The sequence below is a fragment of the Indicator indicator genome, chromosome 18 (genome assembly GCF_027791375.1).
Source record: "Indicator indicator isolate 239-I01 chromosome 18, UM_Iind_1.1, whole genome shotgun sequence".
In the NCBI taxonomy this organism is placed as follows: domain Eukaryota; kingdom Metazoa; phylum Chordata; class Aves; order Piciformes; family Indicatoridae; genus Indicator; species Indicator indicator.
Window position 1 is genome coordinate 8,680,628 of NC_072027.1, and position 17,780 is coordinate 8,698,407.

The 17,780-nt window shown below is 49.9% G+C and overlaps 1 protein-coding gene across 1 annotated transcript in view; it reads right to left on the reverse strand.

The window, feature by feature from the left end:
* The window catches only part of STK10 (serine/threonine kinase 10), a 46,840-nt gene that overhangs the window by 17,640 nt on the left and 11,420 nt on the right, over nt 1-17,780 (reverse strand). Inside the window, exons 2-3 of the mRNA XM_054389118.1 lie at nt 17,180-17,344; nt 416-464 (exon numbers count right to left, since the gene is read on the reverse strand). Coding sequence (XP_054245093.1) covers nt 416-464; nt 17,180-17,344 — 214 coding nt within the window. The remainder of the gene's footprint in view (nt 1-415; nt 465-17,179; nt 17,345-17,780) is intronic.

Below are 17,780 nucleotides of genomic sequence, written 5' to 3' on the forward strand. Positions count from 1 at the left end.
ATCATGACAGGCACCCAGATTAAACATCTCAGCCTTGCTGCCCTGCCGGGGAAGCTGTGAGAACAAGATCCCAAGCACTTGGTGCCTCCAGCAGATAAATATTTAAAGCCACCTTTTTCCTCCAGCCAGACTCACTCTTCTCCCCCTGCCTTGTGATCTGCTGATCCCAGCAGCATTTAAATCACAAAAGGACATCAAAGTAGCTCGAGAAATGCCGCAGAACTGCCACACCTTCTGCTCCAGGTATGAAAATAGGCAAACTCATGGGAGAAGAAATGGTAGCTGAAGAAGCTGGGGCATCCATGTCTGCCATCTGTCCAAAGGTTGTCCCTGAAAGCACGCCAGAAGGCTGCAAACACCTCGCAGGCACTACCCCGAGCACGGAGCAGAGCCTGGCACCACGCACTGCACTCACCCAGCATGGTGGCATCCACTGCCCCGCCCGGGCAGAATTCAATCATGATCTGGGGAGACAAAGAGAGAGGAATCAAAGTCAAATCCATGTCTCGCTCAGAGTCCACCAGGTAGGCAAGAGGAGACAAAAGCATCGGGTTTTGCTTCCCTGCATGCAAAGCTGCCTCTTAACCCCAGCACAGGGATGAAGATGCTTTGGTGCTCTCCAAGGCACATTCCCAGCAGGAATAATCACCCAAGCCCTGAGGCCAGACCCAGTACAGTACATCACCCACCGCAGTCACCTCAGCAGGACTCTCCCCACCGCTGTGACACTTCCAGCAGTCACTCCTGGCCCCGTACCTGGACACCCACCCCGTGCAGCTCCAGCTTCCTCTCTGTTTACATCTCTTCCCAATGCGTTTTGGAAGCAGGACTGCTCCAGAGAGCAGCCTGGCCAACAAGATGAGGTAGCTGCAATAGCTGGGAGTTGACGTGGCTCAGAGAACTCAGGCAGGGTTTTCTTTGCCAAATGAGAGATGGGGAGGGCTGTCATGTCCCTTTTTTATTGTTTAAATTTTCACTATTGCTCACTAGTTCGTTGCTCTCTTGATTTTGAGTGACTTGAGGGGAAACTATGTCAACAAAGTCGAGTACATTCACCAGACCTTTCTCTGATCTTTCTCTGCCAGGGACATGCAGAGAGTGCCCCATCCCTGCCAGCCCAGCCCCTGCTGTCCCCCACCACAGGAGGGGCAGCACACTGGATGAGCCCTTCCCCAGCACCTGGGGGATGCAGGTCCTCTTTCCCCTCACCTCTGCACAAACTCAGCCAGAGTTGCTCCTGGGGTGGGATTTGGTGCCCGCTCCCACTCCCCATTGGGGCAGAGGAGGCTGCTCAGAAAAACAGATCACAGCCAGGGGTTATGAGGGACAAGAGATGCTTCACCTCCCCAACAAGCTCTTCTTGTTGAGGTGACACAGGGCAACATACTGGAGAGGTGAAATGCCAGAGGTTATTTTGAGGACAATGACTGAAGGCAGTGTTTACCAGTGCAGCTCTCTAAGGCCTTCAAGTGGAGGTCATGTTATTCAATGTGGCTCTAAGCACTGGAGCAGGAGCTGAGGGGAGAAGGTTCAAGTTCCCTCTTTCCCATGGTCTAATGCTGCAGCTCCAGGCAAGTCACATCCCACTCTTTTGTCCTTCACTTTGTACATGTGGACAAGGGAAACATTATTATCAACCTAGGCTGCAGTAGAAGACACAACTACTTTGTTTTGGAGAAGCAGGATCAGGTGCTGGGAGGCAGTAAACCTTGAACTGTTTGGTGAGAACTGGCCCAGGTCCAAGAGTCACAGGGGAGACAATGCTGAGAAAAGGAACCCAGGCAGGTTGGGCAGCATGACACAGGCACTGTCAGAGGAAGCAGAGAGGAATAACCAGAGGCCAGGAATGGGGAAGCATTTGAAGCAGACAGAGGGAGAGAAGCAACTGGGAAGACATTCCAATCATCTGCAAACCAGGAGAACAAATCTGTGCTGACTCTGAACTGAGCAGGAGCCTGGCAGGCCAGCAGAGCCCTTGCACACACGAGCCATGCCAATGTGGTTTTGTTGCTCGAGTTTATACCTTGAACCAGAGCACCAGCAGCTTCACCAGCAAATGGAAAGGCAAGAACTGACTCTTGCTATGGTCCCCCCAGGCACAGAGTTCCTCACTGGACCCCTGTGCCCATCACTGCCCTAACAGTTCTGGGAGCCTCATTTCAAGCAGTTATTTTACAATGTTCCTCATCACGTTCATCAGAGCAGACTAACACCACCAGTAGATGCCAGCCCCTCCTAGGCTCCTTAGGATCCAAAGTGCCAGAAACAAATCCCAAACAAGCCCCATATCAATGCCAGCCCACCAACTAGGAGAGCAATTGCTTTCCCTTGCTCTAGTAAGCTGTGGGGCTCTGCTGGCACAGCCAGACTGGTGATGGTACCTCCACACAGTGATACCATGAACCAGCCAGTGGAAAATGCCCTTTGCCAGACCATCCAACCTTGCACTAGCCCAGACCAGTCAAGAGTGAATGACCTGCATGCCCCAAGCCCACAGTGCAGGGTCTGCAGTAGGTACAGACAGACAGTGCAGACCAGATCCCACCTGAGTATCACAACTTTGCTCTACTCTGCCTGGCAGACCTGCCCCTAGAAATGATCCTGTCTCATCACTGAATCACAGTCATCTCACATGAGCAATCCTTTCCTAATCCTGCTGATCCAGGCACCTCAGGAACTCCCCTGCTCAAAGAGGGTCATCTCCAGGTTCAAGCAACAGCCTTGCTTACATTCAGTCAGTAGGGACAGCCTGACAAGATGCTTGTCTGTGCTCCCAGGCTCAGCTCTTGAATTTAAACAGTCCCAAAACTTCAAACAACACAGCCTGAATCAGCTGCTAACATGGCCTTTGCCATCCAGCTGACTCAGTGCTTTCACTGCTAATGCTCAGCAAGCAGCTTTACAGCTTCTGCCTCTTTGTGTCCCCCAACTAAACCAAGTCCCCTGGCATCTCACATAGCTCCTCTTACAGAGCCTCCAGACTAGGAAAAGCAATTCTAAACTTGAGGGGTGAGACACACAATGGGAAGCCAGCTGGGTGACAGCCACAGCTGCCCCAGTCAGCAGAGCCCCCAGAAGCCCCACGGTGTCTCTCCTGTCAGGCAGATGCTGTGCTGAGGTTTCCCATCAGGGGCTCAGCCAGCACAGCCAAAGTGTGCTCTGCTCAGACCTACTGAGCTTTTAGATGGAGAAGGGCCAAGCACAATGCACCCTACTCTGTACCCATGTGGGATGTGCTTCATCTCACAAAGTTTCATTCAGGTTTGCAGTATAGCAGTGGGAAAATTAGGGAAATCAGTCCATCTGAGCCAGCATGACCGTGTCTGTCTATGCAGGCACAGCAGGCTGCAAGCCAGGCACTGGGAATATGGGAAATATGGAAAAATTAGAAATATGGAAAACTTAGAAATATGGAAAAATTAGAAATATGGATTTTCAACAAGGACAGGGATGCCAAAGAATAATCGTGGGTGTAACCAGATTGTCTGAACACCCAAACCCCTAAGAGGCTCCTTTCAGCCCAGAAACCCTGATTTAAGCAAACGTGGCTGGCAGTGCCACGGCTTGCACAATGCATACTGCCTGCCAGGAGCAGGGCCAGCCTCAAAAGGGCTTTGCCTCTGAAGCAGGTAGGAAGGGAGCCCAGTGGCAGCAGCCCAGGGATGTCTCTGTGTGTGAGTTGGGGGATGCAGGACACTCATGGAGAGTGGAAGCTGTGGAGGTACCCTCCCCAGAGCTGCAGTGGGGAGGGGGACAGCCGGGTGGTTGCTGACACTCTGGGATGGGCATTCTGCCATTCCAGCCACAATGAGGGACAAGTTGAGGGTCCCAGAAGAGAGCTGTGCATCTGTACAGCCAGGAGGCTGATGATTTACCCAAGGCCTGCAGAGTCTGGCTCTTGCTTACAACTGTTTCCATGTGCTGTGATACATGGGCTCTCTACTCCTTTAGTGCGGCGTCCCCAAGCAACAGCTGGAGCAGCAACCACTCCTGTGACAGTGCCAATCTCAGTGCTGTGCTGGGCTACTGCCTGCCCTGTGCCTGACCGTGCCCAGCAATTCCCCTGGGACCCAGCCCAGAGCTACAACAGCACCACAAACTCGAAGTTTCACTTGGTTCCAAAAATCCTCCTGCAGCCTTGTGAACCAGAGAGACAAGAACCATGGTGATCCCTGTCCCAACGGTGACATCCTGAAAGCAGCTCCTTCCCACTAATTAGAGCTGGGGCAAGCACCCACACCACCTCCTCCTCCTACTGCCTGAGGTCCAGAAAGCAGCCTGGAATGGGGCTAGATCAAACATCCTGTTTATAATGACTTCCTCTGCACAAGAAATCCAGGGACTTCCTCACTGAAGGCTGCCCAGCCCCTGTGCTGTGCTGTGCTGCTGGGGGGCACACACAGCACCAACAGGAGCTCTCCCTCCTGCTGCCACCCCAAAGCTGTTCCAAACCCCAGGGATTATGCACTATTGGCATTTTAGCTCATGGCTAAATGGCAGATGTAGGCACATGCAGAATTCACTGATAGCTCCCCTCACTGAGCCACACAACTGACTAATGGCTGCCTTCCAGCACTGCCAGAGATCCCCAGTCTCATATCCAACACTATGGTCAAGACACCCAGACACGACCCTGGGCTCATTTGCAGCTCAACAGTGATGTATGAGGTGCATACACAGAACAGATTTGGGCACCTGGTTTACAGACAGAGAGAAAGGAACCTGCTCTCACTACCTCTCAAAACCTTTGTACCACACTTTGAGCACTGCTATTTAAAAGAAAAAAACAACATAAAAATGGTCTCTTTTCTCCTATACCTTCAGAGAAGCAGCACGAAGGAAGAGGTCACCATGCAGAAGTCGTGGAATATTTTCCTTTCAAGAAACTTCTGCATAGGCAAAACTAAATTTAAAATTAATTTGAAAGCAGAAGTCCACTCAAGTTGAAGAGCTTTGCTGATGACCTTGATTTTTTTCCCATGCCTCACCCTAATCCTGCCTTTAGACACTGCAGGACCTGTGAGCATTTTATAGCCCAAGTGGGAGTGGGGCACACAGAGGGGGCCCTTTTCTGGGCTGCTCAAGTAATAAGTGGCTGCCTGGGAGGAAAGGAAGCAAGGTCCAGTGAGCCTGGGGTTGCCCAGGAGAATAAATACACATACATATGTATGAAATAGCCATGGCTTAAGTTAAGTGCTCTTGAAGACACAGGCCATCCAGTAGTCCCTGAGCCAGTGAGCACCACACATTATGACAAAGCATTATATGCATTTTGGAGCTCAAGACAGCTCCTATGCCAGGAGAACCCCTTTGGTACCAAACACCAGGAGAGGGCCAGATTGACACTAACCCAAGAAAACAAATCTGGGATGGATTACAGCCCAGTGATACGGATCTGACAAACCAGGAGCAGCATCCTCTGCTCAGGCAGTCCTCTCAGGTATGGCTGAGAGCCTGCTCGCTCCTCCCACTCTGGGCAGGACCAGTCCTGCCTCTTGGGTGTGTTTGAACTTCTAGAACTTTCTATAACATTAAAAAAAAAAAAGTGTAATAAATAATTTTAAAAAGCTTATCTTAAAAGGTATTGTTACCAAACACTGCACAGTCACCGAGGGTGGAACAGCTGATGTCCCTGAACTGAGGTTTGCAATTGAAACCCAATTAAGAGGCGAGGACACACCCTCCAGCCCAGCTCTTACTCACCCCATTGGCATGTCAGAAGGCAGAGGCCAATGAACTGTTCCCTCTGCAGCAGTGCTGCTGAAATGCCTTTTCCAGTCAGAAAGAGAGATGGGGGGGAAAGACCCTATCAGCTGGGAAAGTTGAGGGCAGCCAGGCATTTTCTTCAAGTGCAGCAAGCCACGCAGGGAGGCCACCAGGGCTCCTGAGGATGCAGAGCCCTTGGCTGGCAGCCCAGCTGCTCCCACAGCACTGGAGGTGGTGGGTGCCTGCAGGCTTTTCCTGTGACTTTGCTGCTTTTGCAGTTGTTCCTTGAATAGACCAATTGCTTTGGAGTCACAGGGGTGCTCTAGGGCACCCAGGCCATTACAGTGGTTCACAGCACACTCAGCACTGTAACCACCCAGCCACCCTCCTTCGCACCAAGCCCTGAGCATCAACGGGCTCAGGAAGTTGCCTGTGTCCCCAAGATCCATCTGCCCCCAGATCCACACTGCCTGGCCCAGAAACTGCTTCAAAACTCAAGTACTTCAGCAATTTCCTCTCCCAGTCTGCAGCAGAGGGTTTCATTTTACTTAAGCAGTTGCCTGCTGCTGGGGCAAAGGCAACCCACAGCATCCTGCTGCTGCGGCAGCCTCCCTCGCCCATGCACAGCCTTGTGGTTCTACCATGTTCGTGGGGCAACACAGAGTTGCTCTCATCACTCTCAGCAGAGAGCACCCTCCAGTACAGCCACTGGCTTTCCCACCTGGTATGGGCACAGAGAGAATGGGGAGATAAGAAAAGTAAACGTGGTAAACTGTGCTCCATTTGTGGACCAAGCTGGTGAAGGAAAACGCTCTCCAGGTTGCCAACTATTGCACCTTTTCCACTTCCCCTCTCTCCAGGATGCTGAGTTGGCACAAAGCTCCTGGGGGAACACTGCCATTAGCAGCAGTCACTTCCATCTCAGTGTTCTACAAGTTTGAGAAGGGCACGGAGAAGGGGCAGGGTGTGCCACAGCTGGCTTCAGCCATGCTCACTATCAGAGGCTTTGGACCTTCTTCATGCGAGAGGAGGGTGGTGGATTCCTGGGCTGTCCCCCCATATGGCAACGCAGGAGGGAGAAGCAAGAGGAAGGAGCCAGGGGCAGATGTGGCTGCCTGTGGGTATGGCAGCAGGGAGGGGACAGCTTTGCTGGCATTGCCCAGCTGCATGCCAGAGAAGTGGAAGCAGCACAGCAAGCAGCCCCCACTGCTGCTGGCACAGGTCACAGGCGGCACAGGGCAGAGGGGCAGCAATCCCTCACATTCAGCAAACCTGTAACAAAGGGAAGGAGAAGCCCTGGCTGCCTCTGGACTCTCCCAGTGGTGTAGTGAGAGGTGAAGGGAGGACGGTGCAGAACTGTCAGCAGGGACTTCCCTGGATGGCCCAAGGCTCTGTGTCAGCGTTCCTCTCACTGCCTGTCACTGCAGTCACCCTGTCTGCAGAGTCAGTGATGCTGCAAGCCAAAGCCCACTCTTCCTCCCAGCATATCCAGGCAATGGACACCACTTCTGGAGCCACCACAAGTCTCAGTGCAGAACAGTGAGAAGACCTCACTTGTGCTGTGCTGAGGGAAGAAATCCCCTTACAGGGAATTTTCAAAGCTGCTTTTTAGGATACAGCAAGAGAGCAGACCTTGCTTTCTGCAAGGGGATTGCCCAAAAGGGGAAGTCTGGATCTTCCTCCCACCATGGCAGAGCTGGTAGCTGGGAGGCAAGAAGGCAGCTGAGGCAGCACTCCGAGGAGGCACCACCTCAGGATGCGTCATCACAGGCTGCAAGAGGAAGGCAGGAAGGGTGGGAGGAAACAGGCTAGACCTCACCTGTGACAGGGTATGGAAGAGTCATGGCCAGGCAGGTCTCTCATCCTGGCAGGGGTGAGACAGTCTCCTTTCTGAGCCCTGCAGAAGCAGTGGAAAGCAAAGGGCCCAGACACTCCTAGAAGATTTGGTCTTTACTCAGAGGCAGAGAAGACAGACCAAGCCCAGGAGATCATCTTCCTACAGCCCTCAGCCCTGGTTCTAGAGGAGCAGAAAATTTCCTGCCCTCTTGCCCACAACACTCGTTGAGTAGCTACTGAGCACAGTCTTCCCCATTGAAGTCCTTCAGAACGAGAGTCACCCAGCAGCTTACCATGGCCATCCCACACTACTGCTGGGCCCTGTAATACACATGCCATGGAAAACAAAGGACAGAGACAACAGCTAGCACTGTTCTCAAACTCTGTGTGTTACTGTAGTAACACTGAGAGGACTCAGACAAGGTCAAAGAGCATCTGGAGCAGGGGCAAAGATCTGCACAAAACCCACGGAGGGGACAACCCTGGTCTAGCAACACTCACTGCAGCAAACACAAAGTGTAGCACAAGGAACATTGATGGCCAGTTGCCCAAAAGCCACCCAGGTAAGTGATGGATCCAGACCTCAAGCTCCATCTTGAAACCACTCTGTGCCACAGACTCAGTTCCACGTGCAGAGCAGATGGCAACCTTCACGTGCACCCTGAGATGCCAGCACTGCTTCTGCAGCCTGGCTATGGCCCAGACACGTGGGGAGGCCAGGCACTCTCCCCATGAACAACTCATATCTCACCCTGCTTATCAGTCAGAGCTTCACCCTGTGCTTGAGTGTTTGGAGGCACTGGGTGCAGGTAGAAGAGCTCCATCCCTTGTCCCTCCCACCCTATCATGTCCCCTGGGCTGATTGACTCAGCTCATCCTCATGGCTCCAGCAAAAAACTTTGGACACATTTCTGCCTCCCAGGACTCAGAAAGGGGCTTCAGCTTCTGAGCAACACAAACCCCAGAGGACAGAGCTGTTCCTCGCTAGTGGAAAGAACACAGCGATATATTTAGGCACAGAAACTGCATTTAGTCATGGGCAAGGGGCATGTCCTTTACTCCATCTTCTTGACATCTGAACCCAAGTTCTGGTGGTTAACAGTGAAGCTATGCTGTCCTGCTGGCTGCAAGAGGAGGCAACACAAGCAATGCTGGATCAGCCCTGCCAGGAGCAACTCCACTCTGCCCCACAGTAAAGGGGAATGCAGGACTGCAGGGCTTGCTTTTGAGGAGCACCACGTCGGTTTTAAATACAATTTGGTCAGATCTACTCTCTCCTTAAAGGAGAGTCTAGGGCCATGTTTTCTTTGCAAGCCTGTAGAGTCTCCCTGTTATCTCAGCCAGCCTGTCCTGCTCCGACTGAAGTCCAAGGATTAAGTTTACATTATGGAGTGGAGGGAGGAGGTGGATCACATTCCCACACCCATGTAACTTGGCACTTTCCCCATCACTCTCCTGCCTAATTCCTTTCACCCAACACATGCCAAAGAGCTGGAAGAAAACAGGGAACAGATTATGCCAGCCCAGCACTGCTCATGAGCCAGATGGGCTGAGCTGCTCTGGCTATTTGCTAGGGACTGAAGACAGGGCAAGACACTATGGCAGCCTGCTATGCACCAAGCACATGTGCTAGCCTTTCTAAGCTCATTTCTAGAACCCTACAAGGCCAGTGTACCACCACAAAAGGGGACAAAGACCTGAGAACCACTGGCACCTGCAAAAGCCACCAGCTCCAAGCTCCCCTCTGGCTGCCACTGGCCCTCAGTGCACGCTGGAGAGGCCATGAAACAATACATAAGCCACAAGAAGCCTCTGCTGCCACAGCACAAATGTCAACAGCTTGTCTGACATGGCAAGTATGCTGTAGGTGGAAGTGAAATAATTAGCCCTCTGTAAAAGAGTGCTTCAAGCTTGCCAGTTTTCCCTTACAGACAAGAACACTATTCAGAGACTTTAAATATAATAAACTCTTTCTCCCCCCCTTTTTCTGAACAAAATAACATACAGAGAAAAGTATTTGAAATGAAAAAAGGTCTGTCCCCATAACAAGCAGGGGAAAAAAGATTCAGGGAAGCAAGTAAGGAAACTCAAGCTTCAGGGCAGGAAAGCTTTATCAAGGTCAAAGTCATATAATACTACATACTCTTCTTGAAACACAGAGCTCCCTGCTATCATTGGTGTCTGGGCATGAGTTCTTAATATCTAAATCATGCTGAGATGACAAAACATTTCCTTCTGCCTCACAGGTTGGAAGAAGTATTCCCATTCCTGCTGAAATTTTGGGATAAACAATCAAAACTCCTTTTAGTTTAATGAAACAAAATGGGTTCGAGGTTGCAAACAGCATCCTTCCCCTCGTTAGAGTCATGGGGGCATTTAGTTTCTTTTGACAAGGACTAGCATCCCAGCAGGCTGAGCACCCCAGAACACCCAGGACCCCAGGACACCCATGGCCAGGGGAAGCAAACAGCTACGAGATGCAGAATAGAGAGGGTTGGCACAGCTACAGCCAGGCAGTGCTACCTGGGATGCCAAACACTGCAGGAAGGGTTGAGTGCCACACTTAGAGGCTCCTTCATGAGCTCTGCCTTCCAGGACCAGAACAAGACTGGCTCCAAGCACTCAGGCTCCCAGAGTCACGCTCTGTGGAGCAGGGATGGTGGGAGGAAGGCCGGGGCTCATTTGCTATGGAAACCAGAAAAACACCCAGGCAATGGCTCTCTGCCCAGGCACAGGGCAAAGCCTTTGCTGCTTGGAGGGCTGTGACTGGGATCCCCCTTCTCTCACCAAGTTAATCAGCATTTAGAGGCCACTCAGTTCACCAAGAGCATTTGTTACTGGATAGGCATCAAAATGCAGAAAATTCCTACAAATATAAAGAGCTAAAATGAACAAGTTGCTGCCTCTGTGGGAAGATTCACCAAGCTCAAGTGGATTAAGTTTATGCCACTGTCTAAAATAGATGATGCATTTCAGAAGGGCAGAGCTCACCATGAAAGCAGGAGTTTGACCCAGAACAAGGTTCCTGATGTCTTTTATTAAGAGCCAGCAGTTCCAACATAACCTCAAAGCCTCTCCCAGCCAGGAGAACAACCTGTTGAAGGGGTGGTCAAGGACTTTACATTTTCCACTCCTGCCTGGCATCCCCCTAGAAACAGTTATTTGTTCTGAACATCCCCAGATTCACAACACAAGGTGCCTGGATCCATCACACATGCCTAGAGCATTGCTATTTAACTGTTTGAGTGAGGGCTTTGAAGTCACTGGAAACCTCCCTAAGCCACAAGGTCTGCAAAAGGCCATCCCCTCCCTCCCAAATGGAAACTTCAGGGTTATAACTGAAATAAAATAAAGAAGTCTAAACCTGCAATCTATCACTCATTCCAGGGCGTGGGCTGATGCTAGGTTTCAAGGCATTGTTTCCTATATACAGATCATAAATATTCATTTATATGCAAACATTGTTCCTTAGCATTTCCCTTGGAAAGCCAGCCAGGTGGGAATGTGGCTTATTGCAATTCATTTCTAAACAAAGTTTTAAAGTGCTTTGAAAACTGATTTGCCTGTAGGCTTCTTGTCTGCTCCTTCCTTTTCATAACACTAAGGCCTTATGGTTAGAACCTTGGACTGAGGTGCAAAACACAGGACTTACTCTCAAGAACCATTTACCTGCTGGGTAAACTTTAGGCAAATTCTTGTCTGTGCCTCTGCTTCCCCTTCCAATAACCAGGATAATGACACCAGGTCTCTTTCACAGAGCATTCCATGGTGTATAGATGACAAGGGTATGGAATCACAAGGCATTATTATTGCCTCAATAACCTTTTCTTGCAGTGTTATCCTGGATAAAGAATGGCAGACAAAGGCTTCTGTTCTAGTCTGTGTTGTCATGCTGCTACCTGTAGAAGTGCTGCTGAACTTGGCTGGGCTGTGGTGATTTACCTGCTGCATAAGTAGCTCTTGGTGGTTGATCAAAATCACTCCATTTCCATCCCAGCTTTAAGGGAAAGCCCCAGTTTTACCCAAATAGGATTTCCAGTGACTTGCCAGGAGTCTGAATGCTAAAGCTCACATTCACAAGTCAGAGCAGATATGCTGGTCCCATGCAACCCACTGCCCAGCTTTACAGCAGGAAGGAGGGCAGAAGAAGATTTAGACCTCCATGCCTTTGGGAAAGGCAGTAAACAACCTCCAGAAAGGTGAGGCAGAGAGAAGCTTTACTGCTTTGCAGGCAGAGGGTGGCAGGGAGCAGAGGGAGGATGCCACCCAGATACCTGCTTTGCAGCATCACAGCTGGTGACAACACAGTCCCAAGGCTGGAGCAGAAGTGATCACCCACTCAGATCAGTTATGCTGCTCTGAACAGCACATTGCTTGAAACCTGGAAACCCAGGGAAGTGTCAGAAGAATCACTGGGCTGCATTGCTTTTTCCAGTTCCCAGCCTCAGACAAGCTGATGTGCATCCAGCTGACTCTAAGGACAGAGAGGGGTCACAGCAATATGCCTGCCATACTCCCAGCCTCCTGGAGCAAGCAACACCCTGATGTGTGCAGATGTCTGCCCACATCTGCTTCTCATTCACCCACTCTGCAGAAGTTACCCAGGTTGTTTTGCAGTTCTTTCCAAATTCTGGACTGGCAGGAATTTAGAAACCAGTCCAACAAACACCACCCCCACACTGGTTAGCCCAGCAGGGCTCATCCCACAGCAGCTCACAGGTACCAGAGCACAGCCCAGCTGGCAGCACAGCACTGTGTGCTCTCTGGGTGCAGCCAAAGCTGGCATGGATTTGAGTTTCTGCAGTTGGTGCAAAGGAGGAAAAGGAAGGAAAGGGTTGTTCCTCTAGGACATTGTCTAGCTGTTTAACAAAGTTCATGAGTTAGGAACCATTCTGCCCTTCTGGGTTTCTCCTCTGCTGTGCTCAAGCCCTACATACAGTTTGACACTCAGGAGATGCCAACAACTGTTCAGGCACTTTGGGGAGAAGTTTGGTACAAAGCTTCAGGAGCAGGAGGCTAAGTAGGAAAGGTCAGTTTAGACTGCAACTCTCCTGCCAAGTGAAAATTTAAAGGGACACAAAGAACCCTCAGATTCCAAGGGGACAGATGACTGAGAAGCCTGGAGATCCCTGGTTTGGTGCTCAAAGATTCCCCAAGGGCATCCAGCCACAGCTCAGGCTGCTCACCCTGTGAGACATCCCTGCAAGTTGCAATAACCTCCCTGTGGCCTTAGGGAACCTGATACTGTTATCAGCTTTCCTTTTTTTTTTTTTTTTTTTTTTTTTTGTTTGTTTTAAAGAAAAGGTATTTTCAACTGAAGGGAATTAAAAGCTGCAGATGCTTTACATAGCCCAGCAGTCAAGTGCATGGGATAATGAACATTTCTTCATGGTACAGGATTTTCAAGAATGCCCAAGTCTCCAGTCAACATCCATATCAAAGGGGTAGCAATCCAAAAAGTCTCTGGCTAAACAGGTCAGGGCCTGCCCACAGAAAATGCAAACCATCTCTTTTTAAGGGAAGTACAAAGAGCAGCTACAAAGCTGGTGCCTCTCTGCAAGCTGTACAAGTTCCATACCCACACAGCGGGCCAGGGAGAAGAAACTCTTAAGCTGATTAAATGAAGCATCCCCAAAATGCTCTGAGAAGGCAGGGTTACCTGCATGGTACAGTGATTATGGCTTTGATCTCCAGGAAACGTCTGTTTAGTCAAAAGCTTGTTTGCTATAGCAACCACAGTTTATAGAAGAGGAGGAAGTGGGGGGGAGGAGAGAATTTCCCCAGTGCTTCGCTAGAAAACTACCACCACTGGCAGAGTCCTGTGGTTAAACACCTGGGGCCAAGTGACATTCTGACTGCATTTCCAGCAAACCCTGCAGACTCAGTGGCAGCCCTCTTGCCCCACTCCACAGATCAGCTGCCACAGTGGGTTGGGTTGTCTGGTGGTGATGCCCACCGTCCCCTGGGAGCAGACATTTCCCACAGGAAAATCTGAGTTCATCACCCCAAACAAGACTCTCCTCCCTGGTCATCTTATCACTCCTCTGTCTGTGAGAGGAGACACTCGGAAGTAGCAGAGATATTCAAAAGCAGGAGATCAAAAGTCCCTCCCTTCCTTTGAGATTTCAGTCTTTTTGTGTTGTTTGGGAAGGAGAAAAAAAAACCAAACAAACCAACCCAAACCCACACAGCCCTCAAGAGGGACACAACACACAAGGTCTGTTCTTTCTTTCCCACATACTAATAATTATCAGCACAAATTCAGCACCACTGATTTCAAGCTTTCAAAACCTATACCTTAGTCCCATTCCTCGGTCCCAAAGTAGCTTTAACATCAGGAGGATTTGCCTTTGTGTTTCCAAGTCCTGGAAAAAAGGCTTTAAAATGTGGCCCAGCCACAAGGACTCAAACCAGACTTTTTTTTTTTTTTTTTTTAATAGCTTGAGATTCTCATCTTTCATTTGGTGCCCCTAGTCCCAGCAGCTGGGATTTATGCAAAAGAACATCAAATGCCACAGGGCTTATAATAAAAATAAAATAAAATCATGAAAGCTCCCACCACTGCAGTTTTGCAAGCCTCCCTGGGCTGCTTTCAACCAGCACAAGACTGCTTGAGCACAGAAAAGAAGATGGAGGGACAACAGAAGGAGATAGCAACTGCTGCTGAGGGCACAGCATCTCTGCAGTGTATTGATATGCCAAGGAAGCTCATGCTGGATGCTGTCACCTCACCAGTTATATTCCTGGGGACTCACTGGAGTCCTCCCAAGCCCTTTCCTGTGGCTCACAGTGAGTTTCTGCTCCGTCCCACACAAGAACTGGGATTGTCCTTCAGCTTGATGTCAGTCAGGTACAAAAGCAAGAGGAATTTGCTGGTTTATGCTGATCCATTTCAGCGCTATGGATTTCAAAGCAGCTTCTGTAGGGTAAGCCAGTTCCCCTGGCACAGAAAGGGGTTTTTCTCCATAAATATTGCATGTCACCTTCTGGTTACTGAAGTACAAAGTCAAACCCTGGCAGAAAGGAGTCATGGGGACCTCATGCAGCTCAGGAGGACAAGGAAGCTTCTGCAGCAGCAGCCACCACTGAAGGCCAGGTTCCCTCACATATTTTCCTTGTTAGTTCAAGAGTCGGAGAACAGTCAACAGACTGATTTAGCAAGAACCCTTCCCAGCACTGAGCCCCTCTCAGTGCCCTTGGCTGTGACTGCTTGTGGCACAGCCCAAGCCATAAATTATTCAGAGCCAAAGAGCTGCCATCCAGGAGGATGGGCACGTCTGGACCCCTTGCCAGCACATCTGCGTGCTTCCACTCCTGCCCCTTTCTGACTTTGAACATGGTCTTTCCATGCTGGGCTGTGAGGACAAGGAAACCACAGCAGACCACTGACCAGACACACACCCACAGCAGTTTTACCCAAGGCCTGGGCTGCTTGAAGCCAAAAACAGAGCGGACTCTGTGCACCCCTCATGCAAGTGCTGGTCAGCCAGTAAAATGCTGGCTAAAACAACGGCACAGCCAGAAATGGGGATGGGGCAGGGACAAGACAATGAAAGCTGTGGTTTATATTTGCATGCAAACGAGAAGCAAAAGCCTTTGAGTTTAGGGAAAACCTGGCATTGACCAGAAACCTTCCAGGAGAGTAACAGCCTGGCTTATTGACGTCCTTCAAAGGCAGTCAAACGCTGGAGCACTAACAAGAGCCGGAGCACTGAAATGCAAATGCCACTTAAGTGATTAAATAAAGAGAACGATCCTCCTCCCAAAACAATGGACGGGGCTCTAACGTCTGCCCTCACGGGACAGCCTCATACAGGAGGCTCTTGTTCCAGGAGCTCCGAAGGAGCTGTTTAAGAGGTCGGCAAGTACGACATTACAAAGCACTTCTTAGACAAAAGCAGAGGCGAGGAGCTCTGCGATCCACTTCGCTACAGGAAGGAAGGCAAAGCTTCCTATTGCAGGGAGGAGGTGACAGGGGAAAGGGGAGGGGGTTGACATTTTAGAGAGAACGAGCAAGGCCAACGTGTAAAATTCAAGCAGACAAGGCACCGAGCAGGGAGGAAAAACCAGCAGAGGTGGGATATGAAGCAGCCCCATCTCTCACCCAAGCTCGGTGTGTGTTTGCCCTTTTAATTTTACAGCGATTAGTGCTGCTGTAGCTGCAATCTGTCCAAATCCCGAGTCCCCCTCCTAGGAGAGATGTTTGCCTTTCACTTCCTTAGCAGGGTACATATTTACTTTGTTCTTTAATGCACCCAGGACTCAGCATCATGATTAGCAGCCATCCAAATATGAAGTCTCTGGACAACCAGCAGCCCAGCTCCCTTGAAGCAAGAAGATGCTCAGCACTGGGTACCACAGCCCTGTGAGCAGGAGGTCTCAGAAATGTTTGGGGCTTTATTGATGGATTTTTAACTAAGAAAGGAGACCAATGCATGCTCACATTGCAGAGGGTGCTTGCTGAATAAGCACACATTGCCCAATAAAACTACTTCTCCTGCATTGCTTAACTGAGGAAGGAGCTAGACGTGGATTGCATTATCCCAGCAACAGCCCCCGGGCTCAGCCCTCACTCAGCCCTCAGCTCCCTCAGCACTGTAACGAGCAGGGACCTAAAGCCCTGACAGCTCAGCTCACACAAGTGCAAGTCTCAAAAGCCAAGACCTCTTTTTTTTTTTTTTTTAACTCCACAAAGATTCCCCTGGGAGACCAAAAAGCTATCTCAAACATTAAAGAGAGGAAGAAAAAAAAAAAAAAGAGTTGTTGAATGCCCCCTTTGACACTTCTGACTTGGCAGTAAGGTGCAGATCAACCATCCAAGAAAATGAGTTTGCAAATCCTCATATTCACCTGATTTCCACTATTTTGACACAGGCACAGCTGCATGCATACAACTATTTGAGTCTGGCATGGGGCAAGTACACAAAGGTGCATGCCCTTACCCTCTCTACCCCCCATGCCCGTCCTGTGGCAGCAAGCACGAAAGTGCCTTTCACACTCACCTTCCTTTGCTGCCAGGGACTCAAAACAGCAGGCAAGGAGAAAAAAAAAATATACACCCCCACAAAAGCTTGGCTAAGGGAAAGAGATCCAGGAATCTGCTGTTCCAGGTGCAGCACAACTAACTGCTGCACTAACTCACTGGATTGCATTCATTTTATGTCCCTGTGCCTCTACAGACATGGGAAACGGAGTTCTTGCTACCAGCTGCCTCTGCTTTACAGATGCTGAGCCAGAAATAAGGCACAGATCAAAAAAACCCAGGGTTATCCTTCCATTTGGTCTTTCCAAAAAGGGACTGAGTGCGGAAGAGATGTCTTTATTGGTGCTGGATTTTCTAACTTTACAAACTCCAAAAGGTGAAAAAAAAGCCCTGACTCCAGTTTTCACTTAATAGTAAAGATCTCTTGATCTTCCTTGGGCAGTTTATAAGCAGCTTTAGTCAGAAGATAGTTTGCCCATCAAAGAGAAAGGGGAAAATCCAGGCACTGCTCCTGCAGTGAGCACAGCACAGCTTGTGGGTCATTTCTAACTCTCACTGATGCCTCAAGGTGCTCCAGAGGTTTTGTTTCGCCATAAACTGCAGAGTGAGCAACACAGAGCTGCACAGGTCACACACACAGCAACAGCCTCTTACCCAGAGCTTGCCATCCCAATAGAATGCTCCCAGCAGCTTGACGATGTGTGGGTGATTGCAGGTCGCCAGTATTTCAATCTCCACCATGTAGTCCTCCAGTTCATCTTCGCTCTTTGTTTCAATGACTTTGGCAGCCGCTAAAGCGCCACTCTCCTTATTCTTTGCCTGCAAGACAAAACCAGCATGAGCACAAAGATGAGGAGAGCCAGAAGCACAACTTGCACAATTCCTGCTCCTCCAATTCGTATTCAGCTTGGCTGGTAGCGGCCACAACACAAGCATGGAAATTTGCAGGTGCATTTCTGCTTCCTAAGCCTCTCCATAGGTTTACAGAGAGGATGAATGGCTGTGTGAGGACCAAAGCCTCCTCCTTCCTCCCTCCAGCCCCTAATGCCCACACCAGTTCCCATCACAGAGAAAGGCTTTTAGAAAAAGGAGATGCATTCTACTGTTTGTAGCAAGAAAACCTCAGTGTAAAGATACTCTCTGCTAATACCACAGGTGAGAGGTCTGTTTAATAGAAGTTCTGAGTACACAGACAATCCAACCCAATTCATAGTACAGCTGTGGACCCCGCACATCCCCACATTCCCCTTCCTCA